Below are 24,596 nucleotides of genomic sequence, written 5' to 3'. Positions count from 1 at the left end.
ATTTTCCAGCAGCACATCCTCCTCATCTGCTGCTGAGATGGAATGATGAAGCTCAGCTGAGGAACAGCAGGTTTCTTTTCACATGTTCCTGCTGCAGAAAACACTGAACTCATCCGAATCATGAAGGATCAACATGTTTGACTGAATTGACATGAAAAGAAAATATGTCAAAGAAATCTGTACATATGTGAAAGACTGAAGGATAAAGTTTTTACCAGATACATGGAAATTTGCTTGATTTTCTAGCTCTGCTTTTGTCCAATAAATGCTGATCTGTGACATTCTGTCTTTGAGTCTGACTGACACTTTGACAGTTTCTACATTCTGCTTAGATCCGGGTTTCCTGCAACCACAACATATCCAATCCCAGCCCAGAACCTGAACCTGGTTCTGAACATAAAGCCGGTCTTCAGGGACAGCAGGACGGATGAGTTTCAGACCCCTTAAAGCTGAAACAGTCACTTTTCTCTAGGAATCAGGTTCTCATTGACTAGATACTGCTGCAGTCAGGGGAACAAAAAAGAAACACACAAAGACGCACAAAGTGGGAGGAGCTTAGCTCAGGCATTGAAGTCATTGTTGAAATCTTGTGGGCCTGATTTTAGATACATAAACCGCTCGAGTTGTAATCAATAACACGATTGGTCAGCTTTACCATAAATGTAAACATCACATGGTCTTTCATTGAAGTCCATATATATCATAGTTACAGAAATAAGAACTGATCAGAAGTAATGAATCAATAGATATTCAGAAACATTCAGAATATTTCACCAGTCTGATTGTAATCATTCTATTCAATAAGAAACCAGCAAGAAAATAGAGATTTTCTCTCATGACCTCATTATTCACGTGAATTTATGAGCTGTAACCCATAATTAAGAAACATTTGCCCAGTATTTCCAGAATAATCATCACATAGATGTTGTGTGTGGACCCCGTTTTCCTTTAGATGATCCAGCTCTTGGTCCACTGAACCTATAACCTTCTTCCATTTGTTCAGCGGCTCTTTGTTCTGTAAAATGTCTGTCGGAGCTCAAACATGATTGTTGACGGTGTTCCTCCTCTTTCTGCTCCGCTGACGTCGTCATTTTCAGTTTCCTGATCAGACAAACTAAACTCTTTACAGGTTTGAATCATCAGAAGAAAAGAAAAAAACTTCCACCTTTGTGCCACATGCTCAGAGAATCCACTTCAACAGCAGAGATTTCCGCCACATGTGACAGAGCATCCAGGTGATCTCCAACTACAGGACATCATCACCTGCCTACAGTCACACCTCCATTCAAGATGCAGCCAATGACCTCTAGACTGTTTGAGGCTCACAACAACATGGCAGCCAGGAAGACCATCCCTCCTCCAGACCACCAGCTGCTCTGCCTCACAATGGCTGCCATGAGGAAGACTCCATGAAGAGTTAACGCCCAGAGGTCTACTGGACCAGACACCATTCCTGACAGAGTGATCAGAGAGTGCAGAGCAGCTGGTAGACGTGTGATGTCTGACAGGAAATCTTCTACCAGACACGAGCTCAATCCCATCAGACGTTAGCTGACAGACTGGTGGCCTTGAGCTGGTATCAGCGGTCAGAAACACAGTCAGAGAGTGGAGATGGGCTGCAGGTGAATCAGAAGTCCCCGCCAGTCATCCCTGTGGAGAAAAAACAAACACCTGCAGGAAAAGGCCAGAGGACAGCAATGACAGAGATAACCAGAAGAGGGAGACAGAGGCCTGTGTCCTACAGCTTACGTGATGGATCCAAACGCATTTAACCCTTGTGCTATCTTAGATGACCCCACCCTTACATTGACGTGTTCTCCCTACCATGATAAAGGTGGAAAGATTTCATGTAATCCATGGACACCAGTGAAGATTACAAATTATTGAAGAAAAAAGGTTCAGAGCACTGTCTAGTGGGTCTAGATGACCCAACTCCCAAGGTTAAAGTGCCTAGGATAGCACAAGGGCTAACCAATGGGTGGATGGTGTGGATTTAGATTTTCCTTCTCTGCAAGTTTCTCCGGACTGTGAGGGATAGCAGGAGGACGGAACCAAACTCTCGTCCTGGTCTACTCCTCAAATTGGAAACCTTGAAATTATTGGAAAGAAGTCTTTATATTTTGTCTGTGTTAAAGTTTTGAACTTGCGCTCCTTGATGGACGTCAGAGTGTCGAGGTGGGCTAAATTATTCGGCACTGGGTCTTCCCCGAGGGGCTGTTGGAGATCCCTGTACAAAGCTCCCGTTGAGAAATGGGTAGGTGACCTCCAGTGGAGGGTTGTACATGGGATCTTAGCCACAAACAGATATCTGGTGCATCTTAATCCTGGCAAGGGGGATGGGTGTCCGTTCTGTTCTGGAAACCGTGGAACATCTTTTTTTTGCAGTGTCAACATCTAACTGGACTTTTTTCCTTCTTAGTTCTTTTTTTTTAGGGGCTGAAGGAACCGTTTTAATTTGTGTTTTATTCATGGGCCAAAATATTTGGCCAAAAAGTGAAGAGTCCATGTTTTGTTGTTTCTTTCCGGTGAAGCCAAGCCAAGCGGTGTGGTTGACGAGGAAAAATCGGATATGGGGAGTTGGGTCTGACGATGTCCTGTTTATTTTTAAGAGACTTTTGGTGGCTAGGTCGAGCGTCGAGTTTGGTTTTTATAAGCTCACACATGCACTTTATGTCTTTGACAATATTTGGGCTGTACAAAATGTTTTGTGTTCTGTCAAGGATGACTCTTTAGTGCTAAATTTTTGAGTTTGTTTCTTTGTTTTTTTGTTTTCTTTAGTTTGTGATGTGAATATTTTCTTTGTTTAATGATGATTGGTCATTAAAGGTGTTTTGAAACTCAAACTCTTTCTTTCTTTCTTTCTTTCTTTCTTTCTTTCTTTCTTTCTTTCTTTCTTTCTTTCTTTCTTTCTTTCTTTCTTTCTTTCTTTCTTTCTTTCTTTCTTTCTTTCTTTCTTTCTTTCTTTCTTTCTTTCTTTCTTTCTTTCTTTCTGTGTCACCGCGTTTCGGCAAATTTGCGAGCCGGTTCAGGCCTTTGACTTTAGGGTGTAGGGACTCCCAACTGATACACGTGCAGTCCCTCAGACGACAGGCTCTCATGTTTCTGGAGAACCAGAATGAGAACTTAGAAGTTTCTTTTCGGGTGAAAATTCGGTGACGGGAGCTGCATGGTCAGATGAAGTGCTTTGAATGTGGTGATGTGGGGCACAAACGCTTCTCCCGCCCACACGAACAGCGGGAGGAGGCGGAGACAGGTGAGACTTCTGCGGGGGAGTCCAGAAGCTCATTTTTTTTTTTTTATCAACTTTATTGCACATTATGTCATTTTAAAAAGATGTACTTTTAGGTATGCAATAAAAACACAACTGCAAATATCAAATACATAACTATAACAAACAGAAGAACAAGAATAGAGAGAAATAAGCCAGGGGGATAAACTCCACGAGAAAATACTGAAACTATCACATACAGACAATGTTCTGATTGCTTTTTGCTTCTCTGAATTTCGAATACTGTTGATATACTGATTTAATTCAGAAAGGAATACAGTGAAACAAGGTTTTCTACCAGAAAATTTACATTTATGAACATGGAATTTAGCCAAAATTAGTAAAAGATTTAAAACAAAAGCAGAGTCCTTTTGCATATTTTTTGATATTAGACCCAACAAAACATCTTTCCAAGATAAGACAAGACAAGAATGAATTTTATCATTAATAAAATCACATATCTTCTGCCAAAATACCTTCACTTTGGGACAATGCCAAAAAAGATGGATAACTGTTTCAGGGGAATTACAACCAAAACTACAGAGTGTGTCAATGTTTAATTTAAATCTGTTTTGAATAAACATTTTAGCTGGGTAAATTCTATGGATAAGCTTAAAAGAAACTTCTTTAACCTTATTAGTGATTAAAAATTTATTGGGTGTTTGCCAAACCTCCTTCCATGCAATGTCTTCAACAAACATGTTCCAATAAGACATACTACGAGGTAGTGAAACAATGTTCATTTGAAATAATGTTCGTATTGCTTTGTTGTTTTTCCTAGGATAACCGGTCAGACATATTTTCCCCACAGGAGTATTTATGGGAGAGAGTAGAAAAGGCTCCTCAATATTAACTCTGTGTTGGAATTTAAACAGCATGCAGACACCAGAAGGAATAGCCCCAAACACTCTAGCATATTCTAAAAGGGGAACAGGGAGGTTAAATTTAGATATAAACTCCTCATAAGTTAAAAGTAAGCCCTGGTTGTTAAATAATTGATACACAAAAATAATCTTATTTCGAAACCAATGTTCTATGAAGAGTGATTTGCGTTTATATAAAATGTCCCTGTTATTCCAGATAGAATATTTGTGAGGTGAAAAGTTGTGTTTGTATGCAAGGGACCATGAAAGGACGGCTTGGCGGTAAAATGCAGACAATTTTAGTGGGATTTTACATACATCATAATTACACATGAGAAAGAAAACAACACCACCAATTTTAGATAAAACATAAAGAGGTATAGTGTTCCAAATGGAGCTGGGATTTCTAAAAAGTTGTTTTAGCCAATTAATTTTAAATGTGTTATTCAAGGTAGAAAAATCGAGAAAATTGAGGCCACCTTTGTCATAGGAGTTCATGAGAACATTTTTTTTAGGTAATGGGTTCGATTTTTCCAGATGAAATTAAAAAGCATTTTGTCAATTTCTTTGATAATTTTATCATCAACATGTAAAGCCAAAGCTGCGTATGTTAAGCGGGAAATACCTTCTGCTTTGCTGAGTAAAATCCTTCCTCTCAAAGATAAATCTCTGGAGAGCCACTGATTCAATTTCCTTTGTGTTTTTTCTATTATTGGGTTAAAATTTAGGGAGCTTCTTGCATGTTGGTCTTTTGTTATTAAAATACCTAAATATTTCACTTCAGATTTAACTGGAAGATTATACAAAGTGGTAGCAGCACATTCTTTAATTGCCATTAATTCACATTTATTCACATTCAGACAAAGACCGGACGCCTTTGAAAATGTCCCAATAACGTCAAAAGCAACAGGAATTTGTTTTTCATTTTGTAGAAAAAGTGTAGTGTCATCTGCAAGTTGAGTAATAATTAGTTCTTTGTCAATGAGATTGATGCCTTCAACTGCACTGGATTTAATGTGATCTGTTAACAGTTGAGAAACTAAAAGGAAAAGATACGGAGAAACTAGACAACCTTGCCTAATTCCTCTCTCTAGATTAAATCGTCCAGAAGCTCAGTTGCTGTGTCAGCTGACGCTGGTCCCCCCGCTTCTGCAGAAGCAAATGGCGGCGGTGTCGCGCCGATTTGGACTGGTCAGATCAGGTCCAATGCCAAATGTGCTGCTGTAGAAGTCTGGATGAAGTCCTTTTGAACTTGGAAGAGACGGATGGGCGACTGGTAAAAATTAAGGTATACTCTCCAGACATAGGAACGTTTGTCAGGACTGTCACTGTTCTGCAGCGCTCAGTTGAACTTGATGTGCTGGATGAAAAAAAAACAACAAATTTTGAAAATAGTTTTTTTTTGTCCCCAATCATGCTTTGGCGTCATTGATAATAATGAACAAAGTTCTAACATTTCTCAAATTTTATACATCTGTAAACTAAATTGAGAAATCTTTTGAGACCACTTTGAGACATTTGGGAAGACATAGATTGAGACTTGAGAGTAAGGATTACCAATGAACGCATAAACACTCAAATCTTTAAGGGACAACAGCAAAAGTCAACCCAACCAAAACGGATAAGACTCTAGATTGTATCTAGCTTTGCAACCAACACATGCACTCTTAGCTATGTCAACGAACATGTTTACCAAGCAAGGATAAAAAACTGCAATCACAGAATTTGCTGGAAAATAAGCAGATAAACACACCGACATACAGCTCCTCTCCTCAGTTCACCATATGTGACCCCGTCCTTGTTTCTGTGTGGAGTTTACGCTGAAACTCCAAATGTGATCTACTGCTTATCAAAGGTTGGAATGTTCATTTGTAGTATTGTAGATAGGGTAGTGCTTGCTATAATCTGAGATCAAATAGTCCTTTATCAAACCACAGCAACATCTATTAATATATTAGAAAAATGTTCCTGCTCTTTGAACTACTTTTTTTTTTACTTTTAACTTTTTGTTGTTTTATCAGTTGCTCCAATTTCTGAAATGCAGTCAACCATATTTATATTTTCCTATGTCATTTTTTCCAGGGCTCTGCAACCTGTAACACTTAGAGGCCCGTCGCTAACTGAGCAAAACCCTGCACGAGCTGCAAGGAATTACAAAAAGTGGATCTATTTTTCTGAGCATAACTTTTATAATGTGACTTTTATGATGGAGAGCACATACAACTCTCTTTTAAAATAATTTAGACCTTGTTTTAAATAGTATCCTGTTGCAGCAGTTACTTGAAATTAAAGTGTAAGAAAGCGAAATAAAAAAAAAAAACTGCATTTTTTCTGATCATGAAGTCTGCTTTAGTGACCTGTCCTCCTTTTTCTCTTCTTAGTATCACATGACGGACTGGCGACCTGTTCGGGGTTCACCCCGCTTTCGCCCATCAGTTAGATAGGATAGGCTCCAGCAACCCCGTCACTCCGAAAAGGATATAGCGGGTAAAGAAAAAAGACGATTCAGCCGTACAGTTTTGAGCCAGAAGGCAGATCAGATTCTCATCTGAGTGCATCTTTAACATTTGATGCCTCATTAAAAGCTGGACTTTACCGCAGCCCCTCCAGTCCGGGTGCTTTATTTCTTTAGTTTACACTTTCTCTTCCTTTCTCCATGGGTTGGGAACGTAACAGATTTGATATATTATCCTTTTTTTTTACATTTTTTATACTAATTTTGCTTAATAAATATATTCTATAAAGAAACTTCCTCCAGGATTGGAGAAATAGTGAGTTAAACTATTGTTTAACTCAAGTCTGATGTCTTATCTTAAGAATCACTATATAAAGTGTACATTTAGTAGAAAAGAATTTTAATTTGTGCTTGTAAATAAGAATGAATCTGTTTATGTCTTATCATCTGAAGCTCTTTGGCATTAAAGTTAGCCCAACTTCTTGTTTTGTGTTAGCCAAACAGGTTTCTTTCATGCTGCTATACTATCTTGGAAAAGCTTCAAGAGTTTTTGACCAACTAAATATTTTTAAACCCTTTTAATTTTTTCCCTTTGTGAAAATTTGTTGTTTTTATTACAGTTTTGAGGGAATTTCAAAATGTTACAGGCTGGTTTTGATATTTTAGTTTGGGTCTGTACATTAACTATCTGCTCCGATGGACCCGAAATCGAAGTTTCAACATTTTTTCTTGCCATAACAAACGTTCTGGGAGGAAAACTATTATTTTCCTCCAGGAACATGTTTGAATTTTTATTTTTTTATGTTTAAAAGGTATGTCTGATATGTATGAGGCAGCTCAAATGTGAGAGCCTTTAGTTCTAGTAGGATTCTTCCTGCTCAAGGCCGGATACGGGCAAGGTCCCCCCACCAAATTCTGCGATCGTCACCCCCAAAAATGTGATGGCCCACAAAAATACACAGCCAAAAAAAACAAACAGACAAAATGTGACTGCCCCAAGCCCGGTAAATGCAGAAGATAGTGTCAGTAAAAGCATTCAACATAAAATGTATAAAACATACCAAATACATCAGAGAAGAAGATAGATACACACGGATGGACGCACTATAAAAAAGCAGTAATTCATGAATCACTGAAGGCAAACTCATTTGGAATTTCACCAAATTTCTTCATACGTCGAAAACAGACAACTTTTGTGTCTTTTTGTGTGTTTTTTTTCTCATTAAACTTCCAATACTTATTTAGTAATGTTGTACTGAAACAGCAGGAATGAGGTCAGAGGAACAGAATGCAAAACAGCACTTCTGATACACACAGACGTAAGCTGGTATCTTCACACAGCCTTGGAGATAGAACACCACACGCTGTGTACAATGAAAAATGTCTTGTATTGATAAGCCACTGCAGTCGGAGGCATTTATGCTTTGTGCTGCACTTGTACAAGTCGAGCCGCCATGCAGAGACAAACCGTCTGCTCTGGCCTGAATAGATAGGACTAAAAACGTCTCTCTCACAGGAAATCTTTGGATGAAGCCAAAAAGGTAAGGACTGATTCCGCCATCAGAGGTACGTTTTTCCCCATAAGAGTCAAAATAGGATGAAGTTCATCCCTGCTGTTTAAAATCAAATGTTTTGTTCTTGAAGGATGGCTGCAGGCTCCTGAATGCTCTTCCCTGAGATAATCCTTGCATTTGTTGTTTGTTCACTTATGGTTGATGAGACTCCAATCGAAATCTCAAAAGAATTACTTGTGGGGTTTTTTTTCTTTGAGAATCTTCATTGAAATGGGAAAAATATTTGTTCTTAATATCGATTAATACAGATGCAAACTCTTCACATCTAAAAAACCCCCAAACTTTTCAAGTTTGATTTAAGTTTTTCTCTGTATTTTCTAGTGTTAAACTTTGTTTTAATAAAGTATGGTTGTGTAAAAAAAAAAAGCCTTTATGAAGCAAACTTCTTGACAGATCAATGTGTTTGGGCTCTGCAGAGGGTTTTGCAAAACTGGAAGAATTAAAGTATTTCGTCAAGAATTGTTTTGTCTCATAAAGAGCTGGGATCTAGAAATAAATAAATTATTATTAACATGAGTCATAATCCTTTTCTCCATAGGCTACAATAGGAAATTTTGATTTAAGACTAAAAAAACTAAAATTCTTGATTTAAGAATTGTTCATAAGACATCTAAATGCATTTGATTTAACAGACTTAGTATTTAACACGGAGAAGCCACATTAAATCTTTCAGAGAGTTTGATAACATTGTAAAAAGTAGATTTATGTTCTGAGATTAAGGGCTAGTTTTAGATTTGATGAGGATTTATTAAGATGGGCCAACTTTTGTTCACACTTTGTCCTAAAATGAGTCATTTCCACTCATTACACTGTTTTTTTGTAACTGTAATCAAAACTGCAATTCATTCAAATATTTATCATTGGACTGTAAAACATTTAACTTTCAGTAACTCTATCAGGCAGCAGCTTTTTTAGCTTATTTTTCTCATTTTTGAATGCTTGTTTGGAACTTCTTGTTTCTAAATTTCCTATGATAAGATTTCTTGTTAAGTAAAAATGACTTATTGCATAGACAGATATTTTACTGCATTCTAGTGATTATCTTCTAAAGAACAGCATTTATTTATTTTTAGGCTACCCCTTTTGTCTTATTCCTATATTCTAATCAGTCCAATATCCTTTTTTTTTGTTAAATTCAGGATTCAAGGGGTTTTTATTGCCATTGTCAGTGAACAAAGCAGTTTCACAGACTAGGAGTTTGCTGCGGTGCCAATGTGCCACATACAACACTTAGGAATAAAAATGAACAATAGTAAGCAAAATAACATAAAAATGACACAATGGTCAGAACAATAAATAGAAATAAACAGTGCAAACAGAGGATGAAGAAGGTGCAGGTAACGGACTGGTAACTGGACATATAAGTGAAAAGTTTAGGGGGGGGATTAAAAAGGGTTCATGAGTCGGACTGCAGACGGAAAGAAAGAAAGGTTCTGGTCCAGATGGACTTTAGCCTCCTGTCCTAAGGGAGTGGTTCAAGTAGACCATGACCAGGGTGAGAAGGATTGGCTGCTATCCGACCTGCACGCCTCCGGGTTCTGGAGACGTATAGGTCCTGGAGAGATGGAAGACTGCAGCCAATCACCTTCTCAGCTGAGCGCACAATACGTTGCAGTCTGTGTATGTCCTTACTTTCATGTTGTGTTTTGTTATATTGTCTGTAGTCTACTTTTAGGTGGTAGGGCAGCACTTTAGTAATTTCTGCATTGTGTTTTTAACAATCAAATACTTTTGTTAACTACTTTGTGGCAACAGAAAACGAATTCCTTTAATGACGTTCAAAATCTAAAGATTTCAGTTTAAGCAACTAACCAGCCGACGGACCTTATCTTGTGTATCCAGCCGGATAAATATTTGGTCACTGAGTCACCTGGGTGCCTGAACTGTGGAAAACAGCTGCAGCACATCAGTTCTCCCTCTTCCTAATCTTATTAAAAAAAAAAAAAAACAGCCTCTTCACTAAGGTCAGAAAAGAGTGTGACCTTTTACTTAAATGGCTGCTCTTTTGGTGTTTTTGACAATTGACTCCCCAGAAGTTCACACAGGAAGGAAACACAGATAGAAGTCATGATTTCTTTTCATTGGCATTTTATAATGGAAATTCTGGCTAAAGGATACTTTCTCCTAAAGCACTGAATGGTACTTGCTCTGAACACTTCACACAAACAACCAAAGATCTAGAATTAGTTTCAAAATCCAAAATGTTGTCAGGCTCAAAGCTCAGATTTAGCCGTTTATCCTGCTTTTTCCCAATAAAAAATAATCCACCTTTAATTATTTTGAGTCCATAATCTTTGTTTTCTGGGAATACTTTGGGGTTGAAATAGCATAGAACCTTTTCAAACATCAACAACATTTGTATTCAAAGACGAGCACCGGGGATAATGACCATAATTGTGGCTGAAAAGACTTCCTGTTGTATGAAACCGCATCATCTCTGAGAGCATGTCCACATTGACGGAGTGGATCCATTCATCAGCCTGACTCATACTTTGACCCTTCGGTCAATACTCTCCCCACAGGGAGCTCAGAACTGAGCGCACGGAGACACTGAACGCTGGTGGATCTGCTTTTGAGCTTTCGGATCATGGTGGAACCGACCCTTCGCACCAGCGCCGTTGTGCTGCTGCTGATTCTGCACAACTGTGCAGCAAACCACGGTACTAAACCTTTGCTCTGTTCTTTGAGGTTCTGCAGAGAGCTGCAGCTCTTAGGAGCAAATATAATGGTGAAACTGAAAAACTTAAAACACAGTTTTAGGTGCTTTATTGTCTGAATCATATATTTCTGTAAATTTTTTATCTTTTTAGCAAGTAAGCAGCTAAAACCTATTGAACAAGGCAGGAACTGTTTCTAACCTGTTAACCTGTTGTCTACAAAGCTGTTTATATCTTTGCTTTACTGTGTTGCTGTTTCGCAATTTTATACCTTGAAATAAAACTGCCTTTTCTAAGCTTGATCACCTATGTTAATACATGTTTTTCTTATTATTCATCTTTACTTTTTTGGGAGTCCCTAAACGGACAAAGAAGTAAAAAAAAAGAAAGAAAAAGTACTGGTGGCTCCACACTACGGATCTTCTGAAGGGACATAGAAGTAAAAACGATTAGTTGAAATTAAGCTGCCTTTTCTAAGTTTGATTAATTATGGAAAATATTTGTTTTTAATAGTAATTCATCTTTACTTACTACGGAGTCCATAAAGGAACAAAGAACAAAAAAAAAAGAAAAAGAAAACAATAGTGGCTCTATACTACGGAGCCCTTAAAGGGACAAAGAAGTAAAAAAAAAAAAAGTACTGGTGGCTCCACACTACGGATCCTCTGAAGGGACATAGAAGTAAAAAAAAAAATTAGTTGAAATTAAGCTGCCTTTTCTAAGTTTTAATAGTTCATTATTACTTTCTACGGAGCGCCTAAAGGAACAAAGAAGTATAAAAATTGTCCTGGTTTCTTGTGTACACGTGAAACTAACTAGTTTGCCCTTGAATCCAGTACTGTATTTTGTTTTAATTCTATGTCCCTATAGTAACTTTCCTTAAATTCTAAATTTAAAAAAATCCTTGAACTTTGGCTAAAGTGATAAAAAAAACATTTCTGGACTTAAAAGTAAAATGTTTAAAGCAAGCAAAGAAAGTGTGTCAAACAGAAAATTAAACCTTTTACTAATAAAAACACTGTTTCTGGATATCTGCAGTGTAATATCTCCTCAAATGCAAATAATTTTGATAGATGTATAATTGATTGCAATCTCACTAAGATGCTGGAAGAGCTTGAAACCTTGGCATTTCTAAAGGTTTGTCATCTCCAATTTAAAAAAAAAGATCTCTTTTATGGTTTCAGTTTTTCTGAAGGGTCAGCAGGCATCGCAGGTGCTGGTCCGGAACCCACGAGCCAATCAGATGTTTGAGGAGTTGAAACCAGGTGAGCCACTTCCTGCTCAATATATTGAAATAAGGAGTAACTTCCTGTCTGTAACTGGGTCTAGCTTTTAGGGGGTTAGATGTGTTATGGCTTCCTTTTGTCATATAGATTCACCATTAATAAGACTGTCCCTACTCTTACTATATTATAAATAAGAGAGAAAAATCGACATAAAGAAAAATGTATCGGTGTTTTCTAAAGGTGGAGGAAAAATGATTGAGTCAGGAGGCCATGCTGGTGTCTGCTAATGTTGATTATCTGCTCTCAGGAAACCTGGAGAGGGAGTGCTTTGAGGAGATCTGTGACCACGAAGAGGCCAGAGAAGTGTTTGAGCAGACGGATAAAACCGTACGCCTTCATTGTTCAATACCTTAATGCTGAACTCAGACAGGTCACTATACTGACACAGACTGTTCTTTCAGGAAATCTTTTGGGCGAAGTACCTGGGTGAGTACCAAGCAGACACATAAAGGAAATCCAAACTGGTAAAATACTCCTTGGAAGATAAAAAATAAATCAAACTAGTTCTATTTTTGCGTAAACAGTTTCGATTCCATTAAAGGTTGTTTGTGCAGCAAAGCAGAGTTTATTCAGCTGCAAGCTTTAAAGCAAATATGAACAAAGTTCAGAACAGATTGGTCCACAAACATATAACTGTTGCACACACTTGTGTGTTTGCCTGTTGTCCAGACTGTGAAGGAACAGTGAAACATAGAACAACAAAGACCATCGGCCTCATCAGAGACTGTGTGGAAGGTAATTCTACATAAACCAGATTAAAACAGTCTTAAGTTCCTCTGTGTCAAAATTGTCAGATTGTGAGTCTTTGTGCATATGTGTGTGTTCAGGCCATTGTGTCTCTGGCAATGGACATAACTACAACGGGAACATCCATATCACAAAATCAGGCAGGGTCTGTCAACACTGGAGCCACAGCTTTCCACATCCTATCTTCAGGTAACTAACCAGTTCATCGTCCTAACTTGAACTTATCCGGTAAAAGTCTTAGAATTTGAACATGACTTTGTTAAATGAAACGTGTTTTTGTAATGAACTCCATTTTCTATCAATTTACCAAAGGATAGTTAACATTCTACAATATTTACAACAAACATGAGCAAAAATTAAACTAAATTAAAGCCGCAAGCGGCGTTGTATGGCCTGCAGACGCAACAGCCTTCCACGCCCAACTCTACGCACCACCGCCGCCATCACCACCTTCACCGCCCACCTTCACCGTCCACCTTCACCGCCCAACTTTGATCAAGGCTAGTCAAAGCTGCATGTGCTAATAATGTTAACCACATTATGCTAATGTGGCTAAAAGTACTAGCTTTGAGATCAGCATAATCAACTGTCTCAAAAAAACACATTGCCTTAAAATGCTAATTATGCTAACTATGCTAGCTAGCTAATGTGGCTAAAAGTGCTAGCATTACGATCAGCATAATCAACTGTCTCAGAAAAACACATTACCTAAAATGCTAATTATGCTAGCTATGCTAATGTGGCTGAAAGTGCTAGCTTAACAATTAGCATCATCCACTGACTCAGAAAAACACACTGCTCCATTGGTGAGAGCTAAATGTCATTAAGTTGATAAAAAAAACACCTTTTTCAAAATGGCGGCTTTTCTGTTGATTTTATCTCCATAGCAACCATTTTATTTTTGGGTCACCTGGAGATGACGAACAGACCGACATCAGTTTGAGACGAATCGGAAAAAGTCAACTTTTTGTTGTCCTTAGCAACACTGGTTTTGTGATAACCACGCCCACATTCCTTGTATGTGCATATCCAGTGTTTTTCATTATGTTTAGTTCCTGACATTGACGCATTTATTAAAATTTCACTGTTATTCCATTGAAAAACATAGGAGTTGTTGCACGGTGGCGCAGGGGTTAGCGCTCTTGCCTCACAGCAAGAAGGCCCCCAGTTCAAGTCCCAGCTGGGGGACATGAAAACACAACATCAATGGGGTCCCTTTCTGTGTGGAGTTTACATGTTCTCCCTGTGCATGCGTGGGTTTTCTCCGGGATCTCCGGCTTCCTCCCACCGTCCAAAAACATGCTTCATAGGTTGATTGGCAACTTTAAATTGACCGTGAGTGTGAGAGCGAATGGATGTGTGATTGAGGACATTCTACCCTGCGACAGACTGGCGACCAGTCCAGGGCATCCCTTGCCTACGTCCAAGTGGGCGGGATAGGCTCCGGCAACCCCGTGACCCCGAAAGGGAATAAACGGTAAAGAAGATGAATGAAAAAGGAGTTATAACAGTGCGCCACTTTGCTAGCTCGCCACGGGCACGCCGTTTAAAATCTACAACTTCTAAGTCGAACATTTTTTCCACAGTAGCTTTCCATTGCTGCCCAAAAAGTTTCGAGACGATCGATGAAAATTCCAACGACAAGTTTACGTTTGAATCCGGTGGTAAAGGTGTTTTTTATAGAAAATTCAAGATCTAAAATCGCAACAGTTGCGAATTTGCCACGCGCACGCCTTTCAAAATCTACAACTTCTAATTCCAACATTTTGTCCACAGTAGCTTGCCATTGATGCTCGAGAAGTTTCAAGAAGATCGATAAAAATCCCAAGGATGAAAAAGGTGCTTTTTTTATTTCAAGATGGCTGCCTCTTCCTAAGGTCAAAGGTCTGGAAACGTCTTTGGATATTGTAGAATGAAGCTGGTGGCATGTGTGTGCCATTTCGTGAAAATCGGTCAAACAAAAGTGTCGTTTTCCCATATTGTCAAAAAACACGAAAATCGCCATTTCTCAGAGTTCGTCACAAAATGGCCGCCAAGCCGTAGGTCGTGTGGCCATCCCATAATGATTTCAAAACTTCTTGCCCGTTGGAGACTGGGATGTCTCCAACGGGCTTGTTTTGGTTTGGTAGCTCTAATTTTTAAAAAAAAGTTTCGGCCCCATAAGTGATTTTCGGCCCATTCATTTTTTTTACGGGAACACTTTCAGTGATGTCATCGACTTCGGGCGGGTTGACGTTCCCTTTGCCAAAAATTCATTTTCAATTTATCCTAGGTGTGTGCCAATTTTGGTGAGTTTTCGGGTATGTACGGGGGGGTCTAATTTTTGCTCAAAGCGTCCGTAAAAAACAAGAAACGTAAAAATGAAACAAAGCAGAAACAACATAGAAATTTTGGCGGTCAGGTTTCCTATGTATTTCAATGCAGCCTGTCTTTTACTATAGGACTATAGTATATAGTATATATAGGACTATTTTGTGTTTTTGGCGTCATTTTTGCTATTACAATTTTGACGTTTTTGCGGTGGTGTTGTGTGTTTATTTTTATTCATGTCGTTTTGTGCTTTGGGCAACTTTGACCAGGTTTTTTGGCGTTTTGAAGCGTTTTTTTTTTACGTTTTGAACCTGAGTGTTCGGACCTTGTAGCAGTTACAATATGGTCCTTGCAGTCTGTGACTGCTGCGGGACATAATGACTTATTAAAGGGGAAAAAATGTTAAATGGTGATCAAAAAAATCACCACTACAAACCAAATATCCCTAATAAAAATGGGTAACCACCCATGTGTGTTAGAACCAAAAGTTAACCAACAAGGCAGAACAAACTAAATCAATACATTTACCAAGATTATCAACTCTCAACGTGGCAGGATTGTTTGAGTTCATGCTAACCAACTTTTTAAGGATTGAGCTTGTTTTAGGTGTGAACTAATCATTTGCTTTGTCAGGTAACCTAAGTAACCTGATACAAGACTTTTTTTACAGTTTCACTCATTTTTAAATCGCCTTGTATTCTTTATGCTACGTACACATTGGGCATGGGTGGTGCATTCAAAAACACGCTGGAGATTGGTTTTCAAACGCTCTTTTAAGATATGGTTTGTTACTATAGTGCAAACTCTTTGATTCTTTGCACAGATTTAAAATCTTGTTTTTAGACATTCAAGATGTTTTACCAGGTTTTAAATTATCTTATCTTATCTTATCTTTGCTTTACATGCTTATCTCAAAATAAGCCTAATCAAGGTATTTTTTGTCTCATTAAAATCTAGAATCTAGAAATAGGAAAATAATTGTTAAAATGAGTAAAAATCCCTTTGCTCCATTCTCCAAAACTTGATTTAAGATAAAAAAAAAAAACAATACTAGGCATGTACCGATGCAAGCGATGCAAATCCGGTGAATCTTGCTCCAGACTTTTTTCTTTACAGCTCTTTTTTGACGCATGAAAGACTTGGTGTCCCAGAATTCTGGCCGAGCACAAACCGCAATTATTAACTTCTCCCTCATGATCAATTTCCATCAGTTGGTACTCCTTGCTTTGGCAAGGACTCTATCAACATGTCACTACCAAATCCAAGTCCATATAAAATCAAAGTTCAACAGGTTAAGCTTTCAGCGCGCATTCAATTGCTGCACCCATTGTACGTAGATCCCGGAAACTGACTTAAAAATTTGGGTAGTGTCGCTTGAAAGTGAGTTTTGAAAGAGTAAACCTGAAATGTGTATATGTACATAGAATTTTCATTGGAAGCGGGAACTTAAACGCGCTTTTTCTGACCCCGGTGGGAGCGCTGCATTCGTGGTGCCCAAATGCTGGCCTTGAGGGCGGGTGTCCTAAATGTTTTCCAAACAGCCCTCGAGGCCTGGATTTGGGCACCCCTGCATTAGATACTATGAACCAAGCAATCTACTTAATGTAATCAATAACAAGGGCACAATCTACTTAATGTAATCAATAACAAGGGCAATGATTTACCTCAACAACCACATCCTTGGTCCCAACCGCCCTTAAGGCTAGACGCTGCAGGCAAAAAAATTGGACACACCTGTACAGGGCACGCAGGTGGCCCACAAAATACATCAATGTCGTAGACTGCATGGTGAACCCTTAGAGCTGAAATGTTGGGAGACAGGTCGTAGTGAACACTTTTACGACATGTGAGGGTAAATAAAGGTGAACAGAAAAAGGTCGGATTCTTTATTTCCGCAATCCCTCCAAATCCCGCGGACTGTGGGACTCATGAAAAGTGCACGGTCTTTGAGGTGTTGCCCTTCTGTTGCAAATTACACAATCAGACAATCAGTAGTTTGTGTGGGCGTCCTACATGTGCATCCAGTGCCTTTAGCATTTACCTGCGGTAATGGGCCAGTACTTGCACCATAAAGGCAACTAGAAGGCGTACAACAGCATCGAAGGGCAAGTTACATTAGCCCTTTGAATATTTAATGATACAAGACACACCCGTGCTCCCCTTAAGATACAGCTGCTACTCTCTCCACCCCTCCACAGCCCAGACAACCCAAAAGCCTGCAGTATCTGTATGGGCCAAACCCCTATAAGGGTGGATGTGACTAACTGAGTGTCCTATAGCCTGTTATGCAGATTGTTTAACTGGTCTGTTCCACCGTTCTATTGTCTGATGGTCTCTTCTTTTTTGCAGAGAGTTCAATGCCTCTGAACCCAACAGCATCCTACAGGAAAACTTCTGCAGAAACCCTGACAAACGTTCAGAGGGACCCTGGTGTTTTACCAAAGACCCGTCAGTCCAGAAAGAAACATGCAGGGTTCCTAAATGTGGCAAGTACCCAAAACAACTCGTTCTGTCAGTTGTGATTGTTGAATAACAGAAGTTGGTCACACTTTAATATTCTGGACTGGCTTTGCCTTTATTGTTAAGGTGACAACATTAACAAACCTTTATTTTTTAGGAGAGAAATTTGTCCCGCCCACTGTGGCTCCAGAAGTGGTCAAAACTACAATCTGCTTGCCAAATTATGGTGTAGACTACACTGGAGATCTCAGTGTCACCCTGGGAGGCCACACCTGCATTCAGTGGTCATCACCACAGGCCAAGGCGCTAAGCAAAGACAAAGAGTTCATCCCTGAAGTCCAACTGACTGGCAACAAGTGTCGGAACCCTGATAACGACCCAGAGGGGCCATGGTGCTACGTACATATTTCTGGAAACATTACAGTTGACTATTGTGACCTTGATCTGTGCGGTATGGACTGACCCAGAACTGACTGCAGCTATCTTATTCCTCTTCTCTGTCTTACCGTGATTCCTCGTATGCTTCCCAGAGGATCCACTTCTTGCACAGGAGCAGGAGACAGAAACAGAAGGCAGGGAGCGCTCTGTCTTAGCGCCTGCCAAGAAATTGTTTTTCAATCCTCGGACCTTTGGGGAGGGAGAGAGCAGTGAGTGTTCACAGATACACGGCCTGACCTCTCACTTACCAACACTTTACATACAGACAGGAGTGGCAGAGCAGATAACTAATATGACGGTACTCCTAACTTCGTGTTCTGTTGCCATCCTGGTCATAAGTGGGACAATTTTAAACAAACATTCTTCAGTATCTCTGTCCTTACAGGTACATTGACACCGCTCTCAGAAACACACATTCAAGCCACCACTTGCAATTAAAAAAAGTCTACATTAACGTTCGTAAATGCTTGTTTTTGGGCTTCCCTGTTCAAAGGTCTTGTCTTCGTACTTAGCTACCTAAGTTTTCAAGACATTTTTTTGCGTAGAAAATGCACAGCCATTGAATGCACATTAAAAATTAAGCAGGGTTGAATTTTGACCAATCAAGGACTCGAATTTGCTAGTGACATATATGGTGACCCTTTCAATTCACTGAACCGTTTGAAAATTGATCATGGACAAGAAATGAATAATTATAAGATTTGCACTGCATTAACATTTTGCTCCAAGCCTTTTACAACTGGTGGACATGCGCTAGTAAACATTAGTAAAAGAAGAAGAAGCCCCTCCCTGCTTGTCTAGTGTGAAGACCATAAGCTACATGTCTCATGCCCTGTTTGAACATAGCTTAAGACTTGATTTAGATCCGGTCCGGTTTGATGTGACATTGATGACCTTGCTGACTCATTTCCTGGCTGGTTTGTTGCAGGTTGTGGGCTGCGTCCTCTTTTTGAGTTGAAAAGCAAGAAGGATGCAAAAGAGCAAGAGCTCCTCGACTCATACCGAGAGCAGCGCATCGTTGGAGGCGACGATGCCGAGGTGGCCTCAGCACCATGGTAAAAGTCATGCTAACCACACAGAATTCAAAAAGTCAAAATAAATCGAGCTTTGATCAAACGTAAGCTCTCCAGTGGTGCTCTCAAATCTTTCATGACATTCTGCTCGCAGGCAGGTGATGCTGTATAAACGCAGCCCACAGGAACTGCTGTGCGGAGCGAGCCTCATCAGTGATCAGTGGATCGTCACTGCAGCCCACTGCGTCCTGTACCCCCCCTGGAACAAAAACCTCACCACAGAAGACATTCTGGTCCGCCTCGGAAAGCACAACAGGGCCAAGTACGCCGGCTTAGGAGACCTCTTCCTCCCAGACTCTCACACTTTAAAATTGCTCCTTGTGTTCAGGCTCCACAATAAATGTTGTAATTCCACAAATCCTCTTGTGCTCTATACCATTTCTATTTTAATCCTTGTGCTATCTTAAATGACCCCACCCTTACACTGACATGTTCCCCCTACCATGACAAAGGTGGATATAGGTGGAAAGATTTCATGTAATCCATGGACACCAGTGAGGTTCACAAATACCTAAAAAGGTTCAGAGCCCTGTCTGGTGGGTCTAGATGACCCAACTCCCAACGTTAAAGTGCCCAGAATAGCACAAGGGTTAAAACCAGACGGGATTAAGTATTCCAAGCAAGGGATCCCAAACTCAACTCAATTGAGGCTTTTACATGTAAAGATAGTTATTTGAGCAGACTTTACCTAAACCAATTTTTTTTACATTGCAGAGATTTATCAATTATGGAGTTGGGACCTGTATTGTCAAAGTCTTTGCTTTGTATAAACCGTGTTTTCTTACCTGCAGCTTTGACACTCTCTTATGACGAGAAGGCCTCACTGTTTTACAGATTTGAACGAGGAGTTGAGAAGATTGTGGCCATCGACGAAATCATTGTCCACCCCAAATACGACTGGAAGCAGAACTTGAACCGGGATGTTGCCCTGCTGCACCTAAGACGACCCATAACCTTCAGTGATGAGATCTACCCCATCTGTTTGCCCAACAAGCAGGTTGCCAGGAAGTAAGACAGACATTTTCTTTTTTTAAAGTTTCCACCAATGTGCTGCAGTGATAACATCTCTGACCCAACTAGACGGTGTCACAGTCAGTGGTGCTACATGTATATGTAGGACTACTGGATCTTCTCAAGAACTTTGGTGTTTTATTGATTTTCTTTTAGAAGATTTAAATTTTTATTCACAAGGTGTTGATCTGGTAGTTTGTCTGTTACGTGAAGTTAAAATGTAGGGTGTATTCAGACTGGTTTACGTAAAGTGAATGCCCTGCAGCATGCATCCGTTGGACCAAATAGCGGTAGAAAGTGTTGTACCTGATGTTGATTCAGATGTTCAAAATTGGTCAGCGAAATATAAAATTTGAATAATTAAATTATCCCTAGAAGGACTGTAAAGTGTAGGACTTCCATTATTCTTTCTGTTGCTGTTTTGCCTCGTCCTTGTAATTCCTGGCCAATGACTAAAGAGATCTTTAGCTATGTGTTTTTTTTAAAGCTTTGGTTCTGAACAGAAATGTCTGGATCAAAGGCAGTTGGAATTCCAAATACCAACCAATCACAAGGTTCCGGACCAAATTAAGTGGACTCTGTCTGGACCAACTTACTTTTCCAGTCTGAATACACCCTTCCTCTTTCATCTCCAGGTTTTACTTCTGGATATGAGCTGGATATGAGGTTCTTCTGGGCAAAAAAGCTTCAAGAATAGGTTTACTGACTGTTTTTTCTCTGTAGTTTGATGATGCAGGGTTATAAGGGACGAGTCACCGGCTGGGGAAACCTGAAGGAAAGCTGGAATCCTGCAGCCAGAAATTTACCAACAGTCTTGCAGCAAATCCACTTGCCCATCGTGGACCAGGAAATCTGCCGCCAGTCCACATCAGTCCGGGTTACAGACAACATGTTCTGTGCAGGTAACAGCCGCACCTCACTTCACACTCAAGGAGAACCCTTGAGGATAGCAGTGGGCAATTGGAGCCAGAGTCCTGATTCTTCTCCAATTCACCTTCATTGTCTGAACAGCACTGATTGAGAAAATCAGTGTCAAAGCCATGCTTCAATCATCGTTTGAACTATCGTAAAGTGTTCCCAGTGGTCTTTTACTTATGATTATGCAGTTTTTAAGGAAAATCAAAAAATCTGTGTTGATTTCTGGGACACAGTTTCTACAAAGCGGCAGAATTTCATTAGAAATTCACCTCTGAGTTGTTTGTGGGACTGTTTGGGCGGAGCAATCCCCCGCCCCTCCCCTTCCCGCTGCTCAGAGGCTTTTTTTTTTAACAAACAGCATGTTTTATCTGCTCCTGACAACTAATTGAAAAAATAGTACAAAAAAATGCAATTTTGAGGCAATTTTTTCATCAGATAAAAGCCACAAGAACATGTTAAAAGACCATTTAGCATCAGAGTGAGTCTTTAAGTTTTTTATGATCAAAGTTGGCTCATATTTTCAGAAAATCACTCATTAAAAAGAAGCATTTTATTTAATATCTGCTTTATTTTAGCATTAGGACAACTTAGGAGTGTGTACAGAGGGAATTTTAAAACAAATAAATCATAATGATAAACTTGTGTGTCTCCCACTGTCTCTAAAACTCAGTCTGTGTTTCAGGTTTTAAGCCAGATGACAGCCAACGAGGCGATGCCTGTGAGGGCGACAGCGGAGGACCGTTTGTCATGAAGGTAACAGATACGCATTTATGCTGCGTGATGACACATTCGACACGTATTTGTATTCCAATTTCCAATTTCATTTGTGTGTAAAATTTCAGCACAGCCTCCTTTGCATGTAAAAACAAAAGTATATGTGCCTCAGCAGGCAGGAAAGAAGAGCAAAGACATGTGGACTGGTCTTTTTATTTTGCACAGCAAAACCAAAGCAGCAGCACTGCAACCAAAAAAAAAAGATGAAATACACAATAATATAATAAACACAAACATGTGATTAAAAATAATAGGCGAAACACTGAACACAATAAATAGGAAGGTGAAAACAAACACATAACATTAGCAGCAACACTGTGTGGAATTGCTCATTTGTTTTTAAGTAAAATTACATTTCCAAGAAGGAAAGTAATAGGAACGCATCTTTAGACGATGCTAATATCAGATCCACATTTTTTGTCTTGTCAATAGATTGCACTTTTAAGATGTGTTAACTGTCAAAGTCCAAAGAAAGAGGAGTTATTGAAATGTGGTAGGAAAACAGTCATTTATTTAAGAGAAGCTTCAACTGCCTCTCCTTTGCCATGCAGCAAATTTGCTGCTTGAGCATAAAACGCAACATTTTTGAAGGCCAAAACGCCGTTCTTTACACCACTTTTTCTGCCGACTTATAATACTTTCACTTGCCATAGATCAACGCCTGTCCAAAAATGTGTTCATAACCTTGACGCCCCAACCATGTGTGGGAGGAGCTACTACCAAAAGTTTTCAGCCTGATCGCTGCATGGAGCGGTGTGTGTGTGTATCTCATTGCAATGCATGGAGGATGTTTAGAGCAGTGATGGGCGGTGAAGGTTGTGCTGGTGAGGCCTGACGCTTTCAGAGCCAGATCTTAAAACAAACGATAGCCCCATTCAGGTCATTTTAGAATTGGACAACATTTTATTTCTAATTATTCACAAACAAAATGCTAAAACATAGTTTCAGACTAAACAATGTCTTGAGACCAAATCTATAGAAACTAAGAGCAAGGAGTGCTTGAAAATTGTTTTGAAAATCAGAAATCAGTCTGGAGTGCCCCCTAAAATGCCATTTTTCCCTTGTTCCCCTCCTAATGTCCTAATTGAAATTTACAGAAAGGTTCAAAATGAGCTTAAAATTATTTTTTTGGTATTGTTTTATTGAAACCCCTAACTGTGTGAACATTTGCTTTAATAAACAAACATTTTAAGTAATTATCTATGGAACACGTGTCCCACATCATGAACCTAGCCATGTTACCATAACCTTTGCTTTTATTTATATATAACACATACAGTACAGACCAAAAGTTTGGACACACCTTCCTATTCAAAGAGTTTTATTTATTTTAATGACAATGAAAATTGTAGAGTCACACTGAAGGCATCAAACCTATGAATTAACACATTTGGAAATATATAAATAACAAAAAAGAGTAAAACAACTTAAAATATTTAATATTCTAGGTTCTTCATAGTAGCCAACTTTTGCTTTGATTACTGCTTTGCACACTCTTGGCATTCTCTTGATGAGCTTTAAGAGGTAGTCACCTAAAATGGTCTTCCAACAGTCTTGAAAGAGTTCCCAGAGATGCTCAGCACTTGTTGGCCCTTTTGACTTCACCATTTGTACTGGACTGCATCCCCAATTGGTCACAAACACAAAAAAATATGCCAAAGCGCTTAAGTGTACACTCTAAAAAGAAAAAAGTTGATCCAACTTAATTGAATCACTTCAATTGGTATCACGTGGTTGAATTAAGTTTATTCAACTTAATTTTTTATGTCTATCCAAGTCAATTTAATATGTTGATCTACCTGAAACTTTTTTTTCTCCAAATTTTGTTCATACAACTTAAATTGACACATTTTTCTAAAGTTTCAACCAGTGGGACTTGTAATTTTAATATCAAAGACATGCAGCAATGATCCAGTAATATCTCGCATTCCAAGGCAGAACCTCATGTGTCGTGAACTATGTCTTTAATATTGGGACATACAGTGTTTTACCGCACAAGGGTGTTGGTCATCATCCTCTCGCAAACACTAACTCAAGGTGCAAAAAAGAAATAAACACAACAGCTTAAATTACTAGTTAAAACAGAGAAAACAGCTAGACAACAAAACACATGTAGAAAAACTCACACTTAAACCCCAATCTGCCCAGATTGGCAAAGAAAATACGTTATGATGTCATGACGCATTGACAACTTCACACCAAAGTTACACCAACTTAAAGTAAAATAACTGTTAGACAACTACATGCTATTCTTACTTTGAATGAACTAAAAAAAAAAGATTTTTTTTCAACAAACTAAATAATTAAGTTAGATCAATGTAAAAAAGTTTATCTTTCCAACTACAGCCCAAATACTCTTTTTAGAGTGTAATACATCTTGACTGCTTACCAGTGGGTGGGATCTCTAGATGACATAACACTTTTCTCTGCAGGTCCTGAAATCCCATGATTAGGGGGAAATGTTATTATGAAACCAGAGGAATAGCATAGATGTTCACCTGCTTCCACCTGGATCTGAAACTGATGGAAACCTTTTTTCCGCAGCACCCGGGAGAGAATCGCTGGTATCAGATCGGCATTGTGTCGTGGGGGGAGGGCTGCGACCGCGACGGAAAGTATGGCTTCTACACCCACCTGTTCAGGATGGGCAGGTGGATCAAGAAAGTGATCGAGAAATCTGGGGGAGACGACGAGTAGAACCCAACAGAAATCCACCATTTCTGTCAAACGCAACGCTGCCAGTAAAGTTTGTTCTCCCACCA

The 24,596-nt window shown here is 39.3% G+C and overlaps 1 protein-coding gene across 2 annotated transcripts; it reads left to right on the top strand.

Moving 5' to 3' along the window:
- The first annotated feature begins 7,996 nt into the window (after positions 1 to 7,996).
- On the top strand, positions 7,997 to 24,596 carry LOC101170246 (prothrombin). Of its 2 annotated transcripts, XM_023962441.1 has the most exons (16): positions 7,997 to 8,127; positions 10,683 to 10,820; positions 12,002 to 12,082; positions 12,351 to 12,430; positions 12,505 to 12,529; positions 12,773 to 12,838; positions 12,931 to 13,039; positions 17,510 to 17,646; positions 17,778 to 18,071; positions 18,151 to 18,267; positions 18,987 to 19,113; positions 19,226 to 19,393; positions 19,966 to 20,139; positions 20,866 to 21,044; positions 21,743 to 21,813; positions 24,379 to 24,596. In XM_023962441.1, the coding sequence occupies exons 2-16, from the start codon at positions 10,748 to 10,750 to the stop codon at positions 24,529 to 24,531; spliced, it is 1,854 nt and encodes a 617-aa protein (XP_023818209.1). In that variant the 5' UTR covers positions 7,997 to 8,127; positions 10,683 to 10,747; the 3' UTR covers positions 24,532 to 24,596. The 2 variants fall into 2 exon arrangements, with proteins under 2 accessions (XP_023818209.1, XP_023818208.1); XM_023962440.1 differs by lacking the exon at positions 7,997 to 8,127 and having other exon boundaries at positions 10,623 to 10,820.

This window comes from Oryzias latipes, chromosome 2 (assembly GCF_002234675.1).
Source record: "Oryzias latipes chromosome 2, ASM223467v1".
NCBI lineage: Eukaryota > Metazoa > Chordata > Actinopteri > Beloniformes > Adrianichthyidae > Oryzias > Oryzias latipes.
The sequence above is the reverse complement of the archived record's forward strand: the minus strand, read 5'-3'. Positions and strand labels throughout refer to the sequence as shown.